Source organism: Esox lucius, chromosome 18 (genome assembly GCF_011004845.1).
Source record: "Esox lucius isolate fEsoLuc1 chromosome 18, fEsoLuc1.pri, whole genome shotgun sequence".
NCBI lineage: Eukaryota > Metazoa > Chordata > Actinopteri > Esociformes > Esocidae > Esox > Esox lucius.
The window spans coordinates 15,273,915-15,295,782 of NC_047586.1; the positions used below are offsets into that span (position 1 = coordinate 15,273,915).

At 41.2% G+C, this 21,868-nt stretch overlaps 1 protein-coding gene across 2 annotated transcripts in view; it reads left to right on the plus strand.

Annotated features, from left to right (window-relative positions):
• The first annotated feature begins 219 nt into the window (after positions 1 to 219).
• Positions 220 to 21,868, plus strand: part of btbd7 (BTB (POZ) domain containing 7) — a 53,680-nt gene continuing 32,031 nt past the window's right edge. Inside the window, exons 1-2 of one of the 2 annotated variants that reach the window (XM_020056301.2) lie at positions 220 to 295; positions 19,100 to 19,320. In XM_020056301.2, coding sequence (XP_019911860.1) covers positions 19,239 to 19,320 — 82 coding nt within the window. In that variant the 5' untranslated portion in view covers positions 220 to 295; positions 19,100 to 19,238. Of the gene's footprint in view, positions 296 to 573; positions 862 to 19,099; positions 19,321 to 21,868 lie in introns of those variants that run through there. The other variant, XM_010882456.3, reaches the window with a different exon arrangement.

Genomic DNA, 21,868 nt, shown 5'->3' on the forward strand with positions numbered 1-21,868 from the left:
AGAACAAATACAATTATTTGTTGTAAATTGAGTGTATGCATCAAATCATAAAATATTACTTTATTTAGCATTATTCCCAGGTCCCCCCTAATCGTTGAAGCTATATTATTTGTATACGATATAAGCAAACATTATCTTAAAAAGTAACGTGCAGAAAGAGCTGATTTATATGTATATACAAACTTTAAAACTAATAACATGATTCACCTATAATTGCAGAAGAGCCAGGACAGGGACAGATGTGAACAGCAGGCCAGGTGGAGCACGAAGGAACAACAGTGGACAGGGAGATGTGGTAAGAAAGAGGACGATTTAGATGACTAAGACTTACCCACCCGTAACTACTGTATTCGAGCATTGGCAGTATCTGCTGTGGCAAGTTAACAACATACAGTATATTTTATTGTGTTTTGTGTAAAGAAAACACAGTACTAAAAATATACTGAAAATATTATTATTATTTCCCCCCTCATTTTGGAAAACTACTGTAACAAACTTACGTTTTTTATTTTTAAGGCGGGGGTATAACTGGGTGTGGGCTAAGCCCCCAGTGACTGTCTTTAAATACTAGAAACGCCCCTGGTAGCTATACAAAATTCCGTCAGTGGAAACGAAATATCTGAAAAAAGACCACTGAAGACATTCGAATGCAGGAGGTCTACATTTACGTTTTGGGTTGTTTGGATTTAGCTAGCTACTGTAGCTAAACTGTTACACCAACGTCCGTGGTTATATAGCTACTTGCACACCAATGTGGCTAACGTTAGCTAGCTAACAAACCAACCCGAACACCAGAGCTTGGAATTCGTACGAGAGAGTGGTCTACCAGGTATCGAAAACCATCTTACATCACCTTGTGAGGTAGGCTTGCTTACACCAATGTGGGGTTCTTATGTTTTAACTACTTAGGCACTTAAATAGTTAACTAAAGGTACTTGTAACTGCATTAACTGGCTAACTTAACTTCATAGCCTCTGTTAGCTATTTCAACCTCGTCAACCGCGACAGCACCACCACCACAAATCTGGGCACGGGTAGCTAGCATGAAACGCTAACTAGGTACAAGACAACCACCGGGTATCTAGTTATTACTGTTGGTCTACCTAGTCCTGTAACGATCTGGGCAACGGTAGGATTTCGCAAGTGACTCACCAACACTGAGTAATGTTACCCAACAAACAATTTCAAACGTTATGAAGCCAGTTGAGTATACTCATCAGTCAGCTAGCTAGTTCAGTTGTCAACATCGCTAGCTACCTGAACTAAGTAGTGTAGTTACCGAACTACAGCGGAACAACTCGTTTAGTATACTAATGGCTAGCTACTGACTGTAGCGAGTTTCGCCCATGAGAACTTTGCTAAGAATGCCCCACAAACTAAAGTGTTTAGTGTGAGTGCAAGCTTAAAATATCGTTAGAGTGGATGGGTAATTGTAAAAGGAAAATCCAGCTTTAACGTTGTTTAGTATATGGTGATGTAGCTATTGTTACTTGCTAATTTCAAATATTTCGTTTTAGTGACTTTATTCTAGGGTAGAAGTTGGGTGCAGATTGTCAGCCAGCAAACCCCGGAGAGGGGGGGGGGGGGGGGGGGGGTCAACTCAAAGGTCATTCTCGGGCCACACGAATTTGGGTTACCTCATTACATCTCGGGGATGTAGATTGTTTTTTTATTAAAAGAGAATGCTTAAATTTTTAACTAGTAGTGTAGATAAGGCCATGTAGGACACTCGTCAGATTATAATAAATATAAATAAATACGGTAGTGTCACACCTTTTAATTATTGTTATATATAAAAGGTGTTTATATAAATAAACACTACCGTATTTATATATATCTGATAGGTGTACCTTTAATCGTGTGTGTGTGTGTGTGTATATATATTGTAGCGAAGTGTCATTTCTTCAGTGTTGTCACATGAAAAGATATTATCAAATATTTGCAAAAATGTGAGGGGTGTACTCACAGTACAGTATCTCAAAAGTGAGTACACCCCTCACATTTTTGTTAATATCTTTTCATGTGATAACACTGAAGAAATGACACTTTGCTACAATGTTAAGTAGTGAGTGTACAGCTTGTATAAGTGTAAATTTGCTGTCCCCTCAAAATAACACAGCCATTAATGTCTAAACCGCTGGCAACAAAAGTGAGTACACCCCTAAGTTAATGTCCAAATTGGGCCTGAAGTGTCAATATTTTGTGTGGCCACCATTATTTTCCAGCACTGCCTTAACTCTCTTGGGCATGGAGTTAATCAGAGCTTCACAGGTTGCCACTGGACTTCCACTCCTCCATGACGACATCACAGAGCTGGTGGATGTTAGACACCTTGCGCTCCTCCACCTTCCGTTTGAGGATACCCCACAGATGATCAATAGGGTTTAGGTCTGGAGACATGCTTGGCCAGTCCATCACCTTTACCCTCAGCTTCTTTAGCAAGGCAGTGGTCGTCTTGGTGGTGTGTTTGGGGTTGTTATCATGTTGGAACACTGCCCTGCGGCCCAGTCTCCGAAGGGAGGGGATCATGCTCTGCTTCAGTATGTCACAGTACATGTTGGCATTCATGGTTCCCTCAATGAACTGTAGCTCCCCAGTGCCGGCAGCACTCATGCAGCCCCAGACCATGACACTCCCACCACCATGCTTGACTGTAGGCAAGACACACTTGTATTTGTACTCCTCACCTGGTTGCCGCCACACACGCTTTACACCATCTGATCCAAATATGTTCCAGTAATCCATGTCCTTAGTCTGCTTGTCTTCAGCAAACTGTTTGCAGGCTTTCTTGTGCATCATCTTTAGAAGAAGCTCCCTTCTGGGATGACAGCCATGCAGACCAATTTGATGCAGTGTGCGGCATATGGTCTGAGCACTGACAGGCTGACCCCCAACCTCTGCAGCAATGCAGGCAGCACTCATATGTCTATTTCCCAAAGACAACCTCTGGATATGACGCTGAGCATGTGCACTCAACTTCTTTGGTCGACAAGTTCCACTTCTTTTGGTTCTGAGTGGAACTTGTCCTGTTAAACTGCTGTATGGTCTTGGCCACCGTGCTGCAGCTCAGTTTCAGGGTCTTGGCAATCTTCTTATTGCCTAGGCCATCTTTATGTAGAGTAAACATCTTTTTCAGATCCTCAGAGTTCTTTCCCATGAGGTGCCATGTTGAACTTCCAGTGATCAGTATGAGGGAGTGTGAGAGCGATAACACCAAATTTAACACACCTGCTCCCCATTCACACCTGAGACCTTGTAACACTAAAGAGTCACTTGACACCTGGGAGGGAAAATGGCTAATTGGGCCCAATTTGGACAATTTCACCTAAGGGTGTACTCACTTTTGTTGACAGCGCATTAGACATTAATGGCTGTGTTGAGTTATTTTGAGAGGACAGCAAATTTACACTGTTTTACAAGCAGTCCACTCACTACTTTACATTGTAATAGTGTCATTTCTTTAGTGTTGTCACATGAAAAGATATAATGAAATGTTTGCAAAAATGTGAGGGTGCTTTTGTGAGTTACTGTGTACACACATACATACATAGACTGTGTGTGTGTGTGTGTGTGTGTGTGTGTGTGTGTGTGTGTGTGTGTGTGTGTGTGTGTGTGTGTGTGTGTGTGTGTGTGTGTGTGTGTGTGTGTGTGTGTGTGTGTGTGTGTGTGTGTGTGTGTGTAAATCAAAGAAACTTTCTGAAATGCACTAATATACAGGACGTGGGGACCTGTACTGATTGGTATTTTGGTCTGTTCTGGCTCTTCTGGTCCTGATCCTCTGAAACAGCCAGCTCATTGGGTTCCCTAACAGCTCTTCATTAAAAAATAATTATAACAACCCAGAACAACAAAGAAAAGTGCAATACATCAATGTAAATTCAAAATGTAGGCTAAAATTATTAGAGCATGAAATGCTTGTTCAAATAGTTTACATATCTGTCCAACCACAGTTGTGACTAACCTGATTTTAGCAGAGTAATGGTCTTTATTATCCAATGAAGGGGCATATGCCCTGTGTGTACAAGCCGGTTACAAAAAGTTGGGATGCTGCGTAAAATGAAAACAGAATGCAATGCTGTGCAAATCATTTATCCCTATATATTTTTGCTAAATTAATCAGAATGACTGACATATTCCTCATTGAAACTTTCTTCCCGGTCCGGCTATTGGTTTGCATTGACTTGTAATCTTCTTATATACGTGTTAGACACCACAGTACTGCCCTTCCCCCCTGAACCACTCTGGACTAGATGGTATTGTACAGGTCTTGTTCAGTAAGGGAAAACGAGGAGACACGTCGTGTTATTGTTTAGTGGCACGATTCTACACCATGCCCCTTTTAAAAAAAAAAAATCACAAACAGTATGTCTTGAAATCTGAGAAATTATATTGCCTATAACACAAACAAAAACCTGTTTGGGAGATTTTCCTTTCTAATTTTTGACTGGAGGGGGATTGTAGGCACATTGCAAAATTCAGAGATGTCAATAAACCTTTCTTAATATTACTATTGCATACAAATAGCCTATTCAACTTTCATGGTAACATTTAATGCAACTATAGGCTTAACTGTTTACTAAAGCCTATGCTTTGTTATAGATTTCGTTCAGCTGTTTTTACCTTCATGTTCAGTTATTCTGGCAATAGTTTTGCAATTGTTTCTGATTATTAGATGTAGCAAAAATACATTCTAAAATGGAATTCCATTGGGGCAGTTGATTCATGGATTGGATTCAATGGTTGATAAAAAAATTTACACTTAATTACACATTTTGCTCTGCTAGACGCTCTCCTGTTTTTCTATAATCCTTGTTTTCTTGCATTAGGTTAATAGTCTACCACATACTTTTATGCTTTTGAACTTAAAGGATATGGCCTATGGCAAATAGGAAAATAAGAGAATAGAAGGGGTGGGGGGGTCGCATGTGTGCTTGTGGAAATGGGGGCAAAACGAGTCAAGTCTAAATATAGTTATATCTTATTTTAACAAAGAATGTTGTTACCATCAACAATGGCTGTCTAACATTGTCGATAGACAATTATGACACCCCATCGCCCAAACCTAGTTCCTCGTTGTCCCTCCAACCCTTTCAAGTCCACTAAATGAATCAATAGACAAAAAGTGCTCTTGGCATCTATGGCTTCATCCAGAATTCAGAGTTGCATGCAGAAAGCTCTTGTTTCATTGTGGTCTCATTGGTCACAGAAAACCTCTGGCTGGGCAGCTTTTGCATATTTAAAATGACATGCAGGAGAAATATTGCTGAGTCCGAAGAAGATATGGTATTTTGACAGACCAGTGCTGAATACAGGAACCAGCACACTTAACTAGGAAAGCAAAGGCAATAATTTATAAACAACAGTTTGTATCCTTTTGGTTCTGACCCTAAAATGTTTTTGAACACTGTAAAAACCATGCAAAATTAAAAGTATTCCTCTCAGCTGAATACAGTACTAGAATTTGAGAACACTGTCACCTTTGACAAAAAGAGAATGATTGAGATTTTCAAAAAATGACTTTGTCAAGGCTGGAACCCTTACAGATCAGCTGAGCTTGATCTTGACCCCTTTTTCATAGCTCTCTGGCTCTGATGTCAGTTAACTTTTCATTACAAAGAACTGAAATCTCTCAGGATTGGAAAGCTACTGCTGCTGTTCTACTTTTCATAAAGGGCACATATAAGGCTTCATAGCTGGCCGTGAATGTGTATTTCAGCAATGCTGAAGTTCCTAAGCATAGTTTAGGGTAACACTATTTTGAGAGTCACCAAAGTGTGTCTGTAGATCCCCTTCTTCTAAACCCAACCATAACCTTTTCAAGCAATTGCTTATCAACGAATGGTAATACAATCAACTGTCTGTTGAACATCTACAGATGGGAATTGGGACTCTCAAAATAAAATGTAACCTAGTTTATTCAACAAACAGTATAGTGCGGCTGCTTTTATTGATTTGGTTAAAACTATTAATTCAATCAACTGGTTTTAAAACAACCAACACAAATGCACCCAATTTGATGGACAGCTGTTTGAGCATTTGGCTGTAAGTGCAAGGTTTATTTCTATATTTTATTTAAATGTTTTCCTTTGTACAGAGAAATCAAATGAGATCTGAGTCTCTTTCACAGCTGAGCCCTGTGTGGCAACCATAAAACCACATACAAAATGGAAATAGGAAATTCATAAAAAATTTCAATTGTCTTGTAGGCACTAAAACATTTAACCTAAGATCACTCTGAAAAGCATTTCATGAGTGTGGGTAAAATATTTAAAACAGTTTAACCCAGTTCTGAATAGGCCTGTGGTATCTCCAGTACTCACCAGTCTTGAGAATGTATTTAACTGCTGCTCTTCCAACAATTTTTCTCTTTTAGATGAAATGTGCGCATAAACATCAACCAATGTCACTGTCCTTCTAGATGTCAGTGACTCTCAATCAATTGAAGTATATAAAAGAGTGATTTGTGTGAAAATGTGCATCAGTGATAAAACACAAGGCCAAATGATAAAATGAATCCAGAAATACAGGAAGCATAGGCACATTTTTGAGTGGCCTTTTATTGTGGCCAGCCTAAGGCACACCTGTGCAATAATCATGCTGTCTAATTACCATCTTGATATGCCACAACTGTGAGATGGATGGATTATCTCAGCAAACGAGAAGTGCTCACTAACACAGATTTAGACAGATTTGTGAACAACATTTGAGAGAAATAGGTCTTTTGTGTACAAAGTCTTAGATCTTTGAGTTCGGCTCATGATAAATGGGGGCAAAAACAAGTGTTGCATTTATAATTTTGTTCAGTGTAGAAGCACAATGCTTTCTGGAGATATAAAACTTCAAATTTCATGCAACGTTAAACAATGGTGTTAATTTCTGTAGTTTTCTTGGCAATTCTTTGTTACAGTTCTCAATTCTGAATCCAAAACTCAAGTCTGAATCATTATTCATGCTGTTTGTTGTAATTCTGGTTAGGTACATTTTCTGTAATCGTGATAAGACTTGAACAGAGTGTTTTCATATTTCTATATTTTTTTTTTTTTTTAAGAATGCTGTAAGACATTCTTCCTGTTGATTTAGCAGATTTCATTTTCATATGATATTGTAGGTGGAATTTGTGCTACCCTGGCACAATTTAAACTCTTGCCAAAATTCTTGCATTTAACTTTTAGTACTTATTTCTTTAGGTTACTGATTTATAAACACAGTCACATTTTTGTAATAAACCAGTCAGGTATAAGATGCCCCTTACGTTAGTTACGTTAATTCACATTTATTGGTTGCGACAGCCCTATACCAATTTAAATGAGGGCACAACAGTTTTAGTTTAAGCATCTGTCTCAAAGCAGGGCCATCACAACACGGTTTAGCGAATTGAATTGCATGCTTTCAGAGAAAGAGAGAAATGGTGTGCATCTTGGGAATGCTTTCACTTCAGTTTGTTTATGGGATGCCATGCTTTGAGGGTTGTGGTTGAACTTTCCTATTTCTGAGCAAAGGGTAATCTAGGCTTTTGCATTGAGTATTCCCTGAGTCTATTTAATGATGTGAAATCAGAAGGAATGATAGGATGTCTGATTGTGCTTCCACTTCCAACAACTAATATTATGATTAGGATTATTTTTCTGCAACCACAAAGAAGTGTATGATGAGGAATTCTTATGCAAGTCAGTTGTGCCTCACACTCAGTGAAGCCTCCCCACTGGCAAGTAATTAAACAGGAGGGATAGAGAGCCAAAATAGATTAATGTTGAGTGATGGGTGCACACCCTACTTAGACAGGAAGCCTACAGCCACGCATTCAGTGTTTAAAATTGCATTAAGAGTCAGTCACACGTCTGACACAAGGATCTGCAAAGGCTTCAAACATCTCTGAACCCCCAATCTATCTGAACCGTTTATGATCAAAAAAGCATTCAACAGTACCCTTACCCATATTATCTGCACTAGAAGATTTTAGGCTAACACACTATGTCTGCAGAGTTAACATTTGCTTAAGATTTGCTACATGCTGTAGGCTATTTTAAGGAGCCATTTCTAAGAATTCCACCTTTCAGCTTTGGTATGTGAGCCAGAAAAACCCAGTGTTCCTCCACAGCCCTTGCCACCGCTGTCCACCATACATGAGACGGCACCACAGCCTAAAGGAGGCTTTTCTTGAAATAGATGGGGAAAAAAGGGCTGACCGACAGCCAATAGTGAATTAGGCATGAATTGTTACGGCTGTAACACCAATGCCAGAAACCGCTGAGGGCATGGGTAGACAGGAAGAAGAGCGTTGTTTATGACCACTGGTAATCGACAACTCTTGGTTACTGGCAACTCTAAACACAACGCTGTTGTCAATGGGCTGCATGCAATGCAGGTGGACTGAAGAGTCTGCTGCAACCCTTGGGTTACCAGCGACTCTGACCACCCGGCGCTGTTTCCAATAGGCCCTGTGCCACGCAGCCGAGGAATAGGTGTGGTCGTTATGTCAGCCACTCAAACCCTGAGAACCTCTGGCACCTGGAGCGAGGCTGAGGCGGTCATGTGACTGATGTCCTCAGACCCAGACATCAAGTGACGAGCAATCTTGCGGGTATTACCTGAGTCAGAACACATGCCATCCCAACCTGCCACGACTGAAAAGCCAGGCGAGGGAGGCGGGCTCAGATGAGACCGAGGGCACAGAACGTGAAAACACACACTTAGCCACACGCTTAGAGGGGCCTGAACGGTCAGTGGATTCAATGCTGACAGGCTCTTTGGTGAGGGAGTAAGCAGGACATAACGTTTTATTGTGTCAAAAAAAACAGAAGTCTCTTTCCCTGGTGTCGGGGGGGGGGGGGGGGGGGGGTTGGGAGATCCACCGCTCTCACCACCTCCTCCAGTCATTCTCCTCTTGAGCCCATGGAGCGATTTATTCCTTTCTTCCTCCTTCCCAAAGGTGAGCGACTGCCTCAGACATAGCCGCTCCAGAGAGCAGGATATTCAAGAGGGCGGGCTTCTTTGCGTCCTCCAGGGCTGTGGCGGATAGCCACAGGTGCCCCTGCATGACCACAGTGTGAGCCATCACACTGCCGACACAGACCGTGGAGGCTTGGGTAAGCTGTAACCACCGTCTTCACCACCTCCTTTCCCTCGTCCGGGGACATGGAGGAGTGGCCCGGCAGACTGGAGTGCGATGTAGCGAGTAGGGCGACGTGGTTGGCCGTTGCCTGGGCACCTAGAGAGTAAGCCTTCTCAGAGAACTGAGTGATTACCCTGTCTCGCTGAGATGGCAGAACCAGCTTCTTGGTCGCAAACCAAGCGCTGATTCCCAGAAGCAGGTACGTCGCTAGGGGGGCCTCCAGCCAAGGCATACTCTCGGACACAGCCTACTCCCTGCCGTCCACACATGTGAAATGGTGGAATCCTATCACTGGGGCTTCCCAAGAGCTCTGCAATGAAGGCATAGTCCCACAGACCCCCCAATCTAGTCACCATTGAAATCACAGTGGACACGCCCTCCACCGTCTCCACAGGAGGGGGAGGGGTCTGTTGACTTGGGTCAGCGGAAGAGAGAACACAGATGGGCCCTCTTCCACGTCCACTTCAGAGTCGTCACCCTCAAACTGGTTGTCCATCAAGGTGTTGGAATCCGAGGCTCTGATGGAGACGGCTTCATCAGGGTGGGTGACATCCAGAAAAAGCACCAGCACTGATGCATTTCCATATGGGGAGGAGTGTCCCATCTAGCGAGGTGGGAACCCAGACAAGCCAACCAGCGGACATGAGGCATGCCATCCGCCGCCAGGTGGTCGCACTGGCAACGACATCTTGTTGATGGAAATGTAGCCGCTAATTATATCTTTTTAAATACATTGAAGTGTAACTGCGTTCAATTTCTGAGACTGCTTTGGACCACAGCTCATCCTGTAGTGCGTAAACATACCAATACAGCAATGATAAAACTTGCTGACCGTGGACACATCACGTTTTATAAAGTATGTAATGATTGTATTTGTCACTAATGATTAAAACTCATGTTTTCAATAGCCTGCATATGCCCTGTGTTGATTTAGTCACTAGTGACAAAAATTACTGTGAATGTAGTCACTAGATTATTGACAACTAAGTGGAATCCAGTCAACAGTGCTGCCATTGTCACAAAATTTGGTACGCTGTGCTTGAGTTCTGCAACAGCAACTGAAGAGGCCTTTTCTGTCTCCCCTGATGAAAGCGTAAAAATGCCACAGAGTTGAATGGAACTGCTATTTCCCTGCATGTTTGTTTTTTAGTTATTCATCTCACCTCATTGTACAGTGGGGAGAACAAGTATTTGATACACTGCCGATTTTGCAGGTTTTCCCACTTACAAAGCATGTAGAACTCTGTCATTTTTATCATTGGTACTCTTCAACTGTGAGTGACGGAATCTAAAACAAAAATCCAGAAAATCACATGATTTTTAAATAATTAATTTGCATTTTATTGCATGATATAAGTATTTGATACATCAGAAAAGCAGAACTTAATATTTGGTACAGAAACCTTTGTTTGCAATTACAGAGATTATACGTTTCCTGTAGTTCTTGATTTTGGCCCACTCCTCCATACAGACCCTCTCCAGATCCTTCAGGCTTTCGGGGCTGTCACTGGGCAATACAGACTTTCAGGTCCCTCCAAACATTTTCTATTGGGTTCAGGTCTGGAGACTGGCTAGGCCACTCCAGGACCTTGATGCTTCTTACGTAGCCACTCCTTAGTTGCCCTGGCTGTGTGTTTCGGGTCCTTGTCATGCTGGAAGACCAAGCCACGACCCATCTTCAATGCTCCTACTGAGGGAAGGATGTGGTTGGCCAAGATCTCGTGATACATGGCCCCATCCATCCTCCCCTCAATACGGTGCAGTCGTCCTGTCCCCTTTGCAGAAAAGCATCCCCAAAGAATGATGTTTCCACCTCCATGCTTCACGGTTGAGATGATGTTCTTGAGTGTGTACTCATCCTTCTTCTTCCTCCAAACACGGCAAGTGGAGTTTAGACCAAAAAGCTCTATTTTGGTCTCATCAGACCACATGACCTTCTTCCATTCCTCCTCTGGATCATCCAGATGGTCATTGGCAAACTTCAGACGGGCCTGGACATGCGCTGGCTTGAGCAGGGGGACCTTGCGTGCGCTGCAGGATTTTAATCCATGACGGCATAGTGTGTTACTAATGGTTTTCTTTGAGACTGTGGTCCTAGCTCTCTTCAGGTCATTGACCAGGTCCTGCCGTGTTGTTCTGGGCTGATCCCTCACCTTCCTCATGATCACTGATGCCCCACGAGGTGAGATCTTGCATGGAGCCCCAGACCGAGGGAGATTGATCATCATCTTGAACTTCTTCCATTTTCTAATAATTGCGCCAACAGTTGTTGCCTTCTCATCAAGCTGATTGCCTATTGTCCTGTAGCCCATCCCAGCCTTGTGCAGGTCTACAATTTTATCCCTGATGTCCTTACACAGCTCTCTGGTCTTGCCCAATGTGGAGAGGTTGGAGTCTGTTTGATCAAGTGTGTGGACAGGTGTCCTTTATACAGGTAACAAGTTCAAATGGGTGCAGTTAATGCAGGTAATGAGTGGAGAACAGGAGGGCTTCTTAAAGAAAAACTGACAGGTCTGTGAGAGCCGGAATTCTTACTGGTTGGTAGGTGATCAAATACTTATGTCATGCAATAAAATGCAAATTAATTATTTAAAAATCATACAATGCGATTTTCTGGATTTTTGTTTTAGATTCCGTCACTCACAGTTGAAGAGTACCTATGATAAAAATGACAGACCTCTACATGCTTTGTAAGTAGGAAAACCTGCAAAATCGGCAGTGTATCAAATACTTGTTCTCCCCACTGTATAACAATGCCAAACAAGGTATTTCCCAATTTGTTCCATTGACTCATAAACCATAAAGATTTTTTTTTTATTACCACAGGAATGATTGCTTTACCACTCCACCATCTCTTTTTACCTCAGGAATGTCACTGTGATTTCTTTCTGCCATTTGTTGCATTCCTGGGGAGTACCGTTGCCTTCATTAGCATTATAAGATTGTCCCTGAGCAGTATATTCAAAATAAAATGGCTGAGTACACATTCTATTTTTCTTCCCCCTCTGCCACTCAACAGGATTTCAAATGTTCATTCATTCCCCTGCAGAAATATTTTTGGTACAAGAGGGGGGAAAAAAACCAAATTCATTCTGTTGTCTTGTGGATGTGCTGACCTTTAAAATCTAATAAGAGGTTGTTTTTTTGTTTTTTTATGAGATTGCATTTGCTGAATCTTACATTTCAGAGGAGGGTTGGTGTGTGGGTGCTTCGGTTAGGACATTCCTTAGGCTGCCCCGTTCTGAGTGCGTTGGGAGAATAGTAAGTCTGCTAATGAAAATGTCAGCCCTTTTTATTGTCCTTCCATGAGTTGGACGGGTTTGCACCCAGTGGTAAAGCAACTGTCTGGAGGAACGGAACAGGACGACAAAAAGTCTGCCTCCACTCAGGCTGAGGCTGCATGGTGGTAGTGGATGTAATGATGTAGGTTTTAAAGCCTGGTTAATAACACCATATGAATGCAAGATTCATGTTTATTTTAATACATAGTCTGGACCTTAAGGATGGACTACAATAACTTGTCGGTGAAGTCAGTTTTTCCACGGTGACTGCCAGTGCAGTGTGTGCCAGTCAAGATGATCTTGACCATGAGGAAATTGACAACAGCATGTTCAGAATGATGAGGTCCATCTCACTAGGACCAAAAAGGCTGAGGCAAGCTTTTACTTTAAAAGTAAATCAGACTGATGGAAAGCAATAAGTCGCTAGTGGAAGTTTACACAACCCTTGTATAAGCTTCAGATTTTGCTGCCAAACATTGCATATCATTTCTTTTTTTCTAAATAACTCATTCTAAACTGTTCTCTCAATCGCTGTACATTTAAGAAAACAAGTACTGAGTAGTGTACTTTCTGAGAATATTTGTAGTTATCCCAAAATTGGCAATCCCTTTGAAATCTGTACATCAGAAAATATATTTTTTAAGATTACCATATAATATTTCTTACATTGTCAGCCAAATATGCATCCCCTAACCCAGTGCCCATCCCCTAATCCATGCATCCTCTAAAACCAGTTTTTTGGAGGTTCTACAAAATCATATAATGTATAATAGAGTTTTGGGCATATTTGTTTATTTCGTATACAGTCATTTTTATAGAATATGTTTAGGCTGCTTCAGGATGACTGTTATTTTTACCATTTATTTTTTTAGATCATTCCTTTCCATACATTTGATTATTTATTTTGGGTTGATTGAGCTATTTTCTTACATTTTAGTAAATTCCTTTTAGTAAATTCCTAGTTAATTGGCTAGTGTATGCCAATTATCTGAGGGCATATTGTGTCTTTTAAATCTCTGATTTAAACTTAAGAAATTGCATATTAGCGGTATGTTGAATTTTGTTATGGCCTCACTCGCTTGAAATACTCTATTTCACGCACAAAAAGAAGGCTGTTGACACAATTACTCCCTCGTTGGGAGGAGGGGTGAGTGGGAAGGAGAGTGTTTCACACGCGCAACTCTCAAAACAGACACAAGCAGAGAGTTTGATGTCAGGAAAAGAATGATGCAAAATACCATTTGACCAAAACATGAAACATGGACCATGTTTTTGAAGGTTGTGCAGATGTGACCAAAAAGAATCGAACCTGAAAAAACAAGGAAAACATTAGCCAAATGCAGCCATTTGTTGGCAGTCTGGAACCCTGTCCAAATGTCATTCCCAGCTCTGGGATGCACCATATTGGGTGGATCAGTAGCCTTGAGCCGCTGGGTTTGCCTTGGCCCAGATTGCCCACTGCCACTCGGTGAGAGATGGGACCTGTAGGGTGTATTAGACAACCTGCAGCTGGCCTGGGGTGCCTTGGTCCCCCTCATTAGTATCACATAATCAGTCTGTCCTGGCCTTCAGGAAGCCACCACAGACCAGGGTGCCCCGTCGCTTCCCCTCCTCTTCCTTGCTCTGCTTTCTGCCGATCCTGAGAGAAATTGAAGGGGCCCTGGAACAGAAGGCTCTTTATCCTTGTTGATATTAGTTGTATGCACATTACCTTTGATCAGTGGCCTGGTATGCTTCCTCTCAATCTTTCTCTAGCTTGGAACGGCTGTAGTTGAGCAAGTCCAGGGGCCATATTCACAAAACATGTTATCTTAACACTAGGAGGACTACCAAACAGCACTAAGTTTCCCCTAGTTAAAAGTTTCCCTTCAAAACCTATTCACAATTCCGCTAAGACCAACTTTTACTAAGGAACGGGGAGAAGTCTTAAGCTAAGACAGGGCGTAGTTGACCCTGTTGCTATGGATGATGTTGTGTTCCACAAACAAGTTTACTTACTATGCCCCAGTGATAGGGGAGGGGTCTCTGTTAATGAATTACTCATAGAAATACTGTAGAAGGATGTGTCATGTTGCCATATTGAAATAAAGATATTTAAATAAAAATCTAGGTTAAGTGTCACTGATAAAACATTGAAACCTAGAATGACACTGGCTAGTTAAGCTATGTTCAGCTAATTGTCAGCCTCTTACATGTATGGCAGCTCGTAGAAATGCACATTCATCTTTTGATGGTGCAATAATTTGTGCAATTATGGTTCCCTTTTGTAGCACCAACTACACCGGGTGGTCCAGCCATGGCCATGAAGTTGGCTTTGTTTTTTTTGTAGCTGGCGAACATCATGAGGAAACCGAATGATTGATGCACGATATGGGGTTTAGGGAGGGCATTTATTGTTTGATGTAATATTCTACTGACAGATGACTGAGAGATGCATAATTCGTCTGCGCTGCATAGCTGCATTTTCCCTGTGGCCAAGAAGCGTAGAGTTGTTACAACCTTAATCTCTGGTGTTATTGAGTTGTTTCTGTTTGTTGATGTGACAGCATCCCTGACCAGCTCTACTGTGATCATCATACCCTCGTGATTAAGGCAATACCTTGTTAAAAGCTCAGTATCATTAAATGTTTCTAAAACATCGACCTGATTACGAGGCAGATTGCCGGCAGCAGCCCTTTTAGGATTGTTTGTGACTTGGTCTTAGTGACTTAGGAGTCCTCTTGACTACCCCTACCTTTTCACAGATTTAGGAGCTGGTTTTAGAGCTAAAATGATTTGTGAAATACTCTTAGACCAAAGATTTTGGAATCCTAAAGTTAGGACTGACATGCCCTTTTTTTTTAAAATGTTATAAGAGTTACTCCTAATTCAGCAAAAAACCTTAGTACATCAACCAAGTAAATTACTTTGGCTAGGGGTTCAGTCATTAAGATGAGTTAATGTAGGTTAACCCATAAAGGCGGGAGGAACAAGAACATTTCTGTTTTTTTTTTCCTTAGCAAAGCACAAGGAAAACGAGACGGCTCTGGGTGAATTTGGGTAAAACTGGCAGCCCTGCGAATTGTTTGTTGAACCAGTAATTGGGCTGATTCTGTGTTCATGATTTAGTGTGACAGTGAAAAGGGAGGGAGTGCAACAGAAGGGAGGATGGTGGGAAAGAAGGAACTGTGACTATGGGTCTGTTTTCCCATTGAATTTAGGCAACAAGTGTGTCCAATCAAATTCCCTTGAAATCACTGTGAAAGCAGTGTAAATTCACAGTAATCCTAGATGGGTAATATCCAGCAACTACACAAGGAAAAATGCTGAGAGCATTTAAATCACTTTATTACAGCATATGGATGTTGTGTACACTTGAGACAATACTTTTAAAGCTATCTGTTATAAGACCCTGCAGTGCGTTACCATTCCCTATTCTTTCTTAGTGTATTGTACACATTCAAACACGGTACAATTCTGGATTTTAAACTGAGTAAAACAGCTGTTGTAAAACCCTTTATTTGTAGCAATATGTTTTTACTCCGAGAGCAGTTTGGGCTGGGAATTGCAGGGACCTAACCATACGATGTATCACAATACTTTGGTGGTGATATGTACTGGATATTGTGATTTTATTCCTATAGATGTTCCAATCAGGCTTAAAGCAGGACTGTTACAGAAGTAAAATAACAGATGGATGGGAACAATGATATAAAACACTGGACTGAATAGTGCTGCCTTTGTAGCAAGCCTTCTGTTTTCTTAAAATTCCTGCTGTGACCCCTTGATTACAGCCATTTTGCTCCTTTTCATCATTATCGGAATCATGTTTGAGGCAACATGTTCTATTTAGTAGTTTTGCCAGTTAATACGGTCATCCCAACAGCAGGGCATAGGGCTCTATTGATGCTTATAGGCAATGGAATGTCCTGCCCACAACCCCCATTGCATCACTTACATAACCTCTCATCTCTTCATCAGCTACTGTTTTAGTGCACCACGCAAGCCAGAGAACTAGCCTATTAATTTGTTCCTTCTCTACTTATGTCAATCATGTTGATAGACGGTCCTTGTCCCAGCCAGAATGTCTTTCAGCAATTTGTGCATTCTCAGTCGTTTGCATATAGTCTTTGCTTTTTAGATTATTCAGAATTTGTTGAAGTAGCGACTTGCTTCCAGACCACACTGTAATATTGTAGTCAATAGCCTTGAATGTGGCATACATGTAAAGTCCAATGAATGACTAATGTTCCCTTAAAATATTCCCAGTGTTAGTCAGAAAATAAATTCCATAACTTATACACAAAAGCAGCTGACGGTTGAATGTTTTTATTTTCTTCCTTCTAGAAATAAATTAACATGGTTCAGAATAAATGTCCAAGCATTTAATTTGATTCCCCTAGGTTGAACGTAGTGCTTAGTATTGAGTAGCTAAGGTGGCATTCAAACTTTCAGCAGTTATTAGATGAATGTCTCTTGAGCTGTAATGCAAAGACTGCAGTGTGTGCGTGCGTGCGTGTGCGTATATTTAAAAGAATGGGGAAAAGCTATGATAGACTTTCAAAAGTCCACCAGTAAAGCACTGGTGTTCACAAACTAGAATATAACAGGGTCACCTTGAAAGTGTACATTAAGGTTATCCTTGAAGGGTAATCTTGATAGATATGGTCACCGTAGAAATTAATGTAAAAAAAACAGTGTAATTTCTTCCTGAAGTAGTTGTTTTTATTATGAATAATGGATCTGATGTATGAATTGATGTGCAATTAGCATATCTTTAAAGGGGTATTATGTCAAATCTCTGCATGTTATATAAGAACATGCCCATAATATCTGAAGGGTGGAAATGTTGTAACAGTGAGGGAAAAAATTATTTGATCCCCTGCTGATTTTGTATGTTTGCCCACTGACAAAGAAATTATCAGTCTATTATTTTAATGGTAGGTTTATTTGAACAGTGAGAGACAGAATAACAACAACAAAATCCAGAAAAATGCATGTCAAAAATGTCATGAATTGATTTGCTTTTTAATGAGTGAAATAAGTATTCGACCCCTCTGCAAAACATGACTTAGCACTTGGTGGCAAAACCCTTGTTGGCAATCAGAGGTCAGATGTTTCTTGTAGTTTGTCATCAGGTTTGCACACATCTCAGGAGGGATTTTGTCCCCCTCCTCTTTGCAGATCTTCTCCAAGTCATTAAGGTTTCAAGGCTGACGTTTGGCAATTCGTCCCTTCAGGTCCCTCCACAGATTTTCTATGGGATTAAGGTCTGGAGACTGGCTAGGCCACTCCAGGACCTTAATGTGCTTCTTCTTGAGCCACTCCTTTGTTGCCTTGGCCGTGTGTTTTGGGTCATTGTCATGCTGGAATAACAATGCCCTGGCTGAGGGAATCTCTCCCAAGATTTGACGGTACATGGCCACGTCCATCGTCCCTTTGATACAGAAAAACACCCCCAAAGCATAATGTTTCCACCTCCATGTTTGACGGTGGGGATGGTGTTCTTTGGGTCATAGGCAGCATTCCTCCTCCTTCAAACACGGCGAGTTGAGTTGATGCCAAAGAGCTCGATTTTGGTCTCATCTGACCACAACACTTTCACCCAGTTTCCCCTCTGAATCATTCAGATGTACATTGGCAAACTTCAGCGGGCCTGTACATGTGCTTTTTTTGAGCAGGGGGACCTTGCAGGCGTGGCAGGATTTCAGTCCTTCATGGCGTAGTGTGTTACTAATTGTTTTCTTGGTGACTACGGTCCCAGCTCCCTTAAGATCATTGACAAGATCTTCCCATGTAGTTCTGGGCTGATTCCCATGACCCTATCGCCAGTGCACCTCTTTTCTTTCCTTGGACCACTTTTGACAGATACTGATCACTGCAGACCGGCTGCAGTTTTGGAGATGCTCCGACCCAGTTGTCTAGCCATCACAATTTGGCTCTTGTCAGAATCTGTTAGATCCTTACGCTTGCCCTTATTTCCGGCTTCTGACACATCAACTTTGACGATAGAATGTTCACGTGCTGTGTAATATATCTCACCCACTAACATGTGCCATGATAATGAGATTATCAGTGTTATTTCTGTTGAGAAAATCTATGCAAATGTGTCGACAAAGATGATCACAGCTGCAACGTTGTGATCTGGACATAGCGTAGCGTTCACCATACCTAAAATAGCTACATATTAGCTTGTCTTTACTTAAGTGAATAGGCTTTCAGTAATTGTTAGTTCTTTTAAAATCATGAGAAAATGATACATACAAATTGTGTAGAATTTCTTTGGGTTTGATGTGACCCAGATAGAGCAATGTGCTGTACTGCTTATTATAAACATGCAAGTTAATCAAATATTAGAAACTTTCCTTTCTGACAGTTTGTTTTGCTATTTTTTGCTACTGGACAAGTAGAAAATCTGACCAGCGTGTCCAAAGTCAAACAGACAATATGTTAATGCCTAGCCCTGGTAGATATTCAAATATTATCCAAAGTAATGTTTTTTATCAACACACATTTTAATATAATTTTAGGAATATAGATTCCTGGTTGATAATAGATCCCTGGTTGACCATAGAAAACGGATTTGTTGAGGATTTTTCAGTATTATGCATGGGAATTAAGTGTTGACGTGTCTGTGAAAAAAATTACAAAGTACAAATCTTGTGTTCTTTAATATTTTGAAAATGTGACAGTACTAATTAAAAAATCATTTATTTCTGTCTCTTAGGAATGACAAAGATAGACTCTTTGAATCCCATGTTCTGAGTCTGCTCACGCCCTGACTGGAGGCTCTTCCACTCCAGCAGAATGAGACAGCAAAGGTGGCCTCAGTGGTCCAAGTGAAGAGGAAGTGGAACAAGGAGAGAATGGGAGTCAATGCCTCCAGCTATCCCCATTCGTGCTCACCTCGATTTGGGGGAAACTCACAGAGCCAGCAGGCGTTTGTAGGTGAGTGTTATATTGCATTCATCTCTAACACGTTCATCGCAGAATCTGTGATATTTCTTTTTTCTTTGTTAATCAATACATGCAAAAAAAGCATTGGACCTACTTCAGACATTTTTGGCTACTGTTTTGTGTGTGGGTGTGTTGGTGTGTGGGTGTATAGTAAAACCAGAAACAATTTGACTCATTTGGACCTTTTACCATTCCCCGTGAGGCAAAAGTAAATTTCCGGCTCAGGGTTAAGTTTAGGGTCAAACTTACAATGGATTTTATAGTTAGAATTGGGGTTTCTTTAAGGTCCAAGTCTTGTTGGTTAAGTTTAGGGTTAAGGTTAAGCATTACATCTAGGTAAAGTTTAGGCATAAATGTTACTTTATTGAGGTTAGGTTTAGGGTTAAGATTAGGGCAAGGGAGCATGCAATTTCTGTAGGTGTGTGTGTGTGTGTGTGTGTGTGTGTGTGTGTGTGTGTGTGTGTGTGTGTGTGTGTGTGTGTGTGTGTGTGTGTGTGTGTGTGTGTGTGTGTGTGTGTGTGTGTGTGTGTGTGTGTGTGTGTGTGTGTGTGTGTGTGTGTGTGTGTGTGTGTGTGTGTGTGTGTGTGTGTGTGTGTGTGTGTGTGTGTGTGTGTGTGTGTGTGTGTGTGTGTGTGTGTGAGACGCGATGCGACGGTACAGTGGGCCCACGGTTCCGTACGTACCAGTTAATGGAAAAATACTACATACATGAAAACATCTGAAAGCGCATCATCCCTAATTCCCAATATATACACGCAGGTAAAATCTGAGGTGTGGTGACTGGAGAAGTGGGTATACCCTAACTTGTCAACTACAGTATCTTAAAAGTTTTTTAATCTTCTTATCACCTTGTTCTTAGATTTCCAAATGATAATTCCATCCATGTCAATTATACTACTCGATCAATAATGCATGTGCAGTACGCACTTCGTACTGGCTAATTACATTTTGGTAATTTCAGGCACATCCATACTATGCAGAATGCTGTGCATAAGTTGTTAATACATAATAGTAGTCTATATCTACATAGACTAACATTCTGATATATTCCACTTCCATCAGCACTTACTTGATACTGCGTTTAGCTCCCATAAACTTTTTTATCAGTATGAAATTAAGGAGTATATACGCAATCCTTAAGAGTGTATAGCCCCACTACAAAAATGTATAATGATGCCTGGTTGCTACAATATATTGTGAGAGTTATATTCACAGAAGTTAAGATGTTTTTCCTTTTGAGTAACAGTCAACGCTGTTGCAACTGATTTCGTTGGAGGAATACATTAATATACGTTTGTGTTTTAGAGTTGTTTAAATATTTTTCACCTCACAGAATTAGTGAATGTTTTTGCATTAATTCTTGCCCTTTATCTGCTGCAGATGAATGTGTTCTTTCATCAGTTTGAGAATAGTATTATCCAATAATGTTTATGCAGAAATGTGTTGGTAGAACAAAACTATGTATGTTTCTGTACATGGCAGTCAGTGATATGTGTACTATAGGTTAATGAGGCAAGACTTTTGATTTCACTTAAATGTGACTAAAACATAAGAGCATTTTGCTGACTGAAATGGCTCACAGTTGTCATTTTGACCATAACTAGACAAAATTATTATAACATTTTTAAAAAATTGACTAAACTTTTAACATATTTTAGTCAGAATGACTAAGACTAGACTAAATCAAAAAAGGAGTGCCAAAATGTACACTGTGTTGAACGCTGTATCCAAAATGTTCCCACACAATGGACTTAAAAGACCCAGTGCCTCTTCAAATTTGCTTCTCTCTGTCTCGCTAGCATTCGCCATTGGCACGTTGGAGCTGGGAGAATATTTGTTTTTATTTTCCACTCTCTTCATGGGGCGCCTTTAGGGAGGTTTCCTACTGAGAAGTCATTGCAAATCGTCAATTGGTTGTTTCAGTGTAAAGACACAACCGGAATTTCCAATGAGTTTAGCGAATTTGTGATTATTCAGTCTTTAGAGTATCTCACACGTCAGCCTCAGAAACATTAAGCCCATGGACATCAGGATCAGCAAGGGCTTTCAGAGTTGTCTTAATGGTTTATGCCTCAAAGCAAACATGGAATGGGAGTAGCTCATCTGGGAGTTAGGGATCAGTAGGCAGAATGCTGTTAATTCTGACCTTTTAGTCTGTGATCATGTGTACTGTGACGGGAAGAGACACAGGAAACGGACACCAGACAAGGGTTGAGCCCTGGTGGGTGTCTTACAGAAAAAGCAGTGAGAGGGGAGGAGGTGAAAGAGTAAAGGAACTTAAACGGCTTTGGTGCGCAGGTGGTGTCATTTCTCCAGCGGCCTCTCCACCCTTCTTCCTCCATTTTTCATAGTGCCCACATTTTTGTGGGCAGGGCTTGGAGTTTTTCTTCTTCCTCCTCTTCCTTCTCTTAAGCTGCATGTTGCTGTGTTGCTTCATCTGTCCCCCTGGCTGCTCACTGGGAGTGTCTTTATGTCTCCCTTAATGAAGCTCTGATTGTTTACAGCTGGGCAGGGGCTGGCCCTGCTGGCTGTCCCTGGA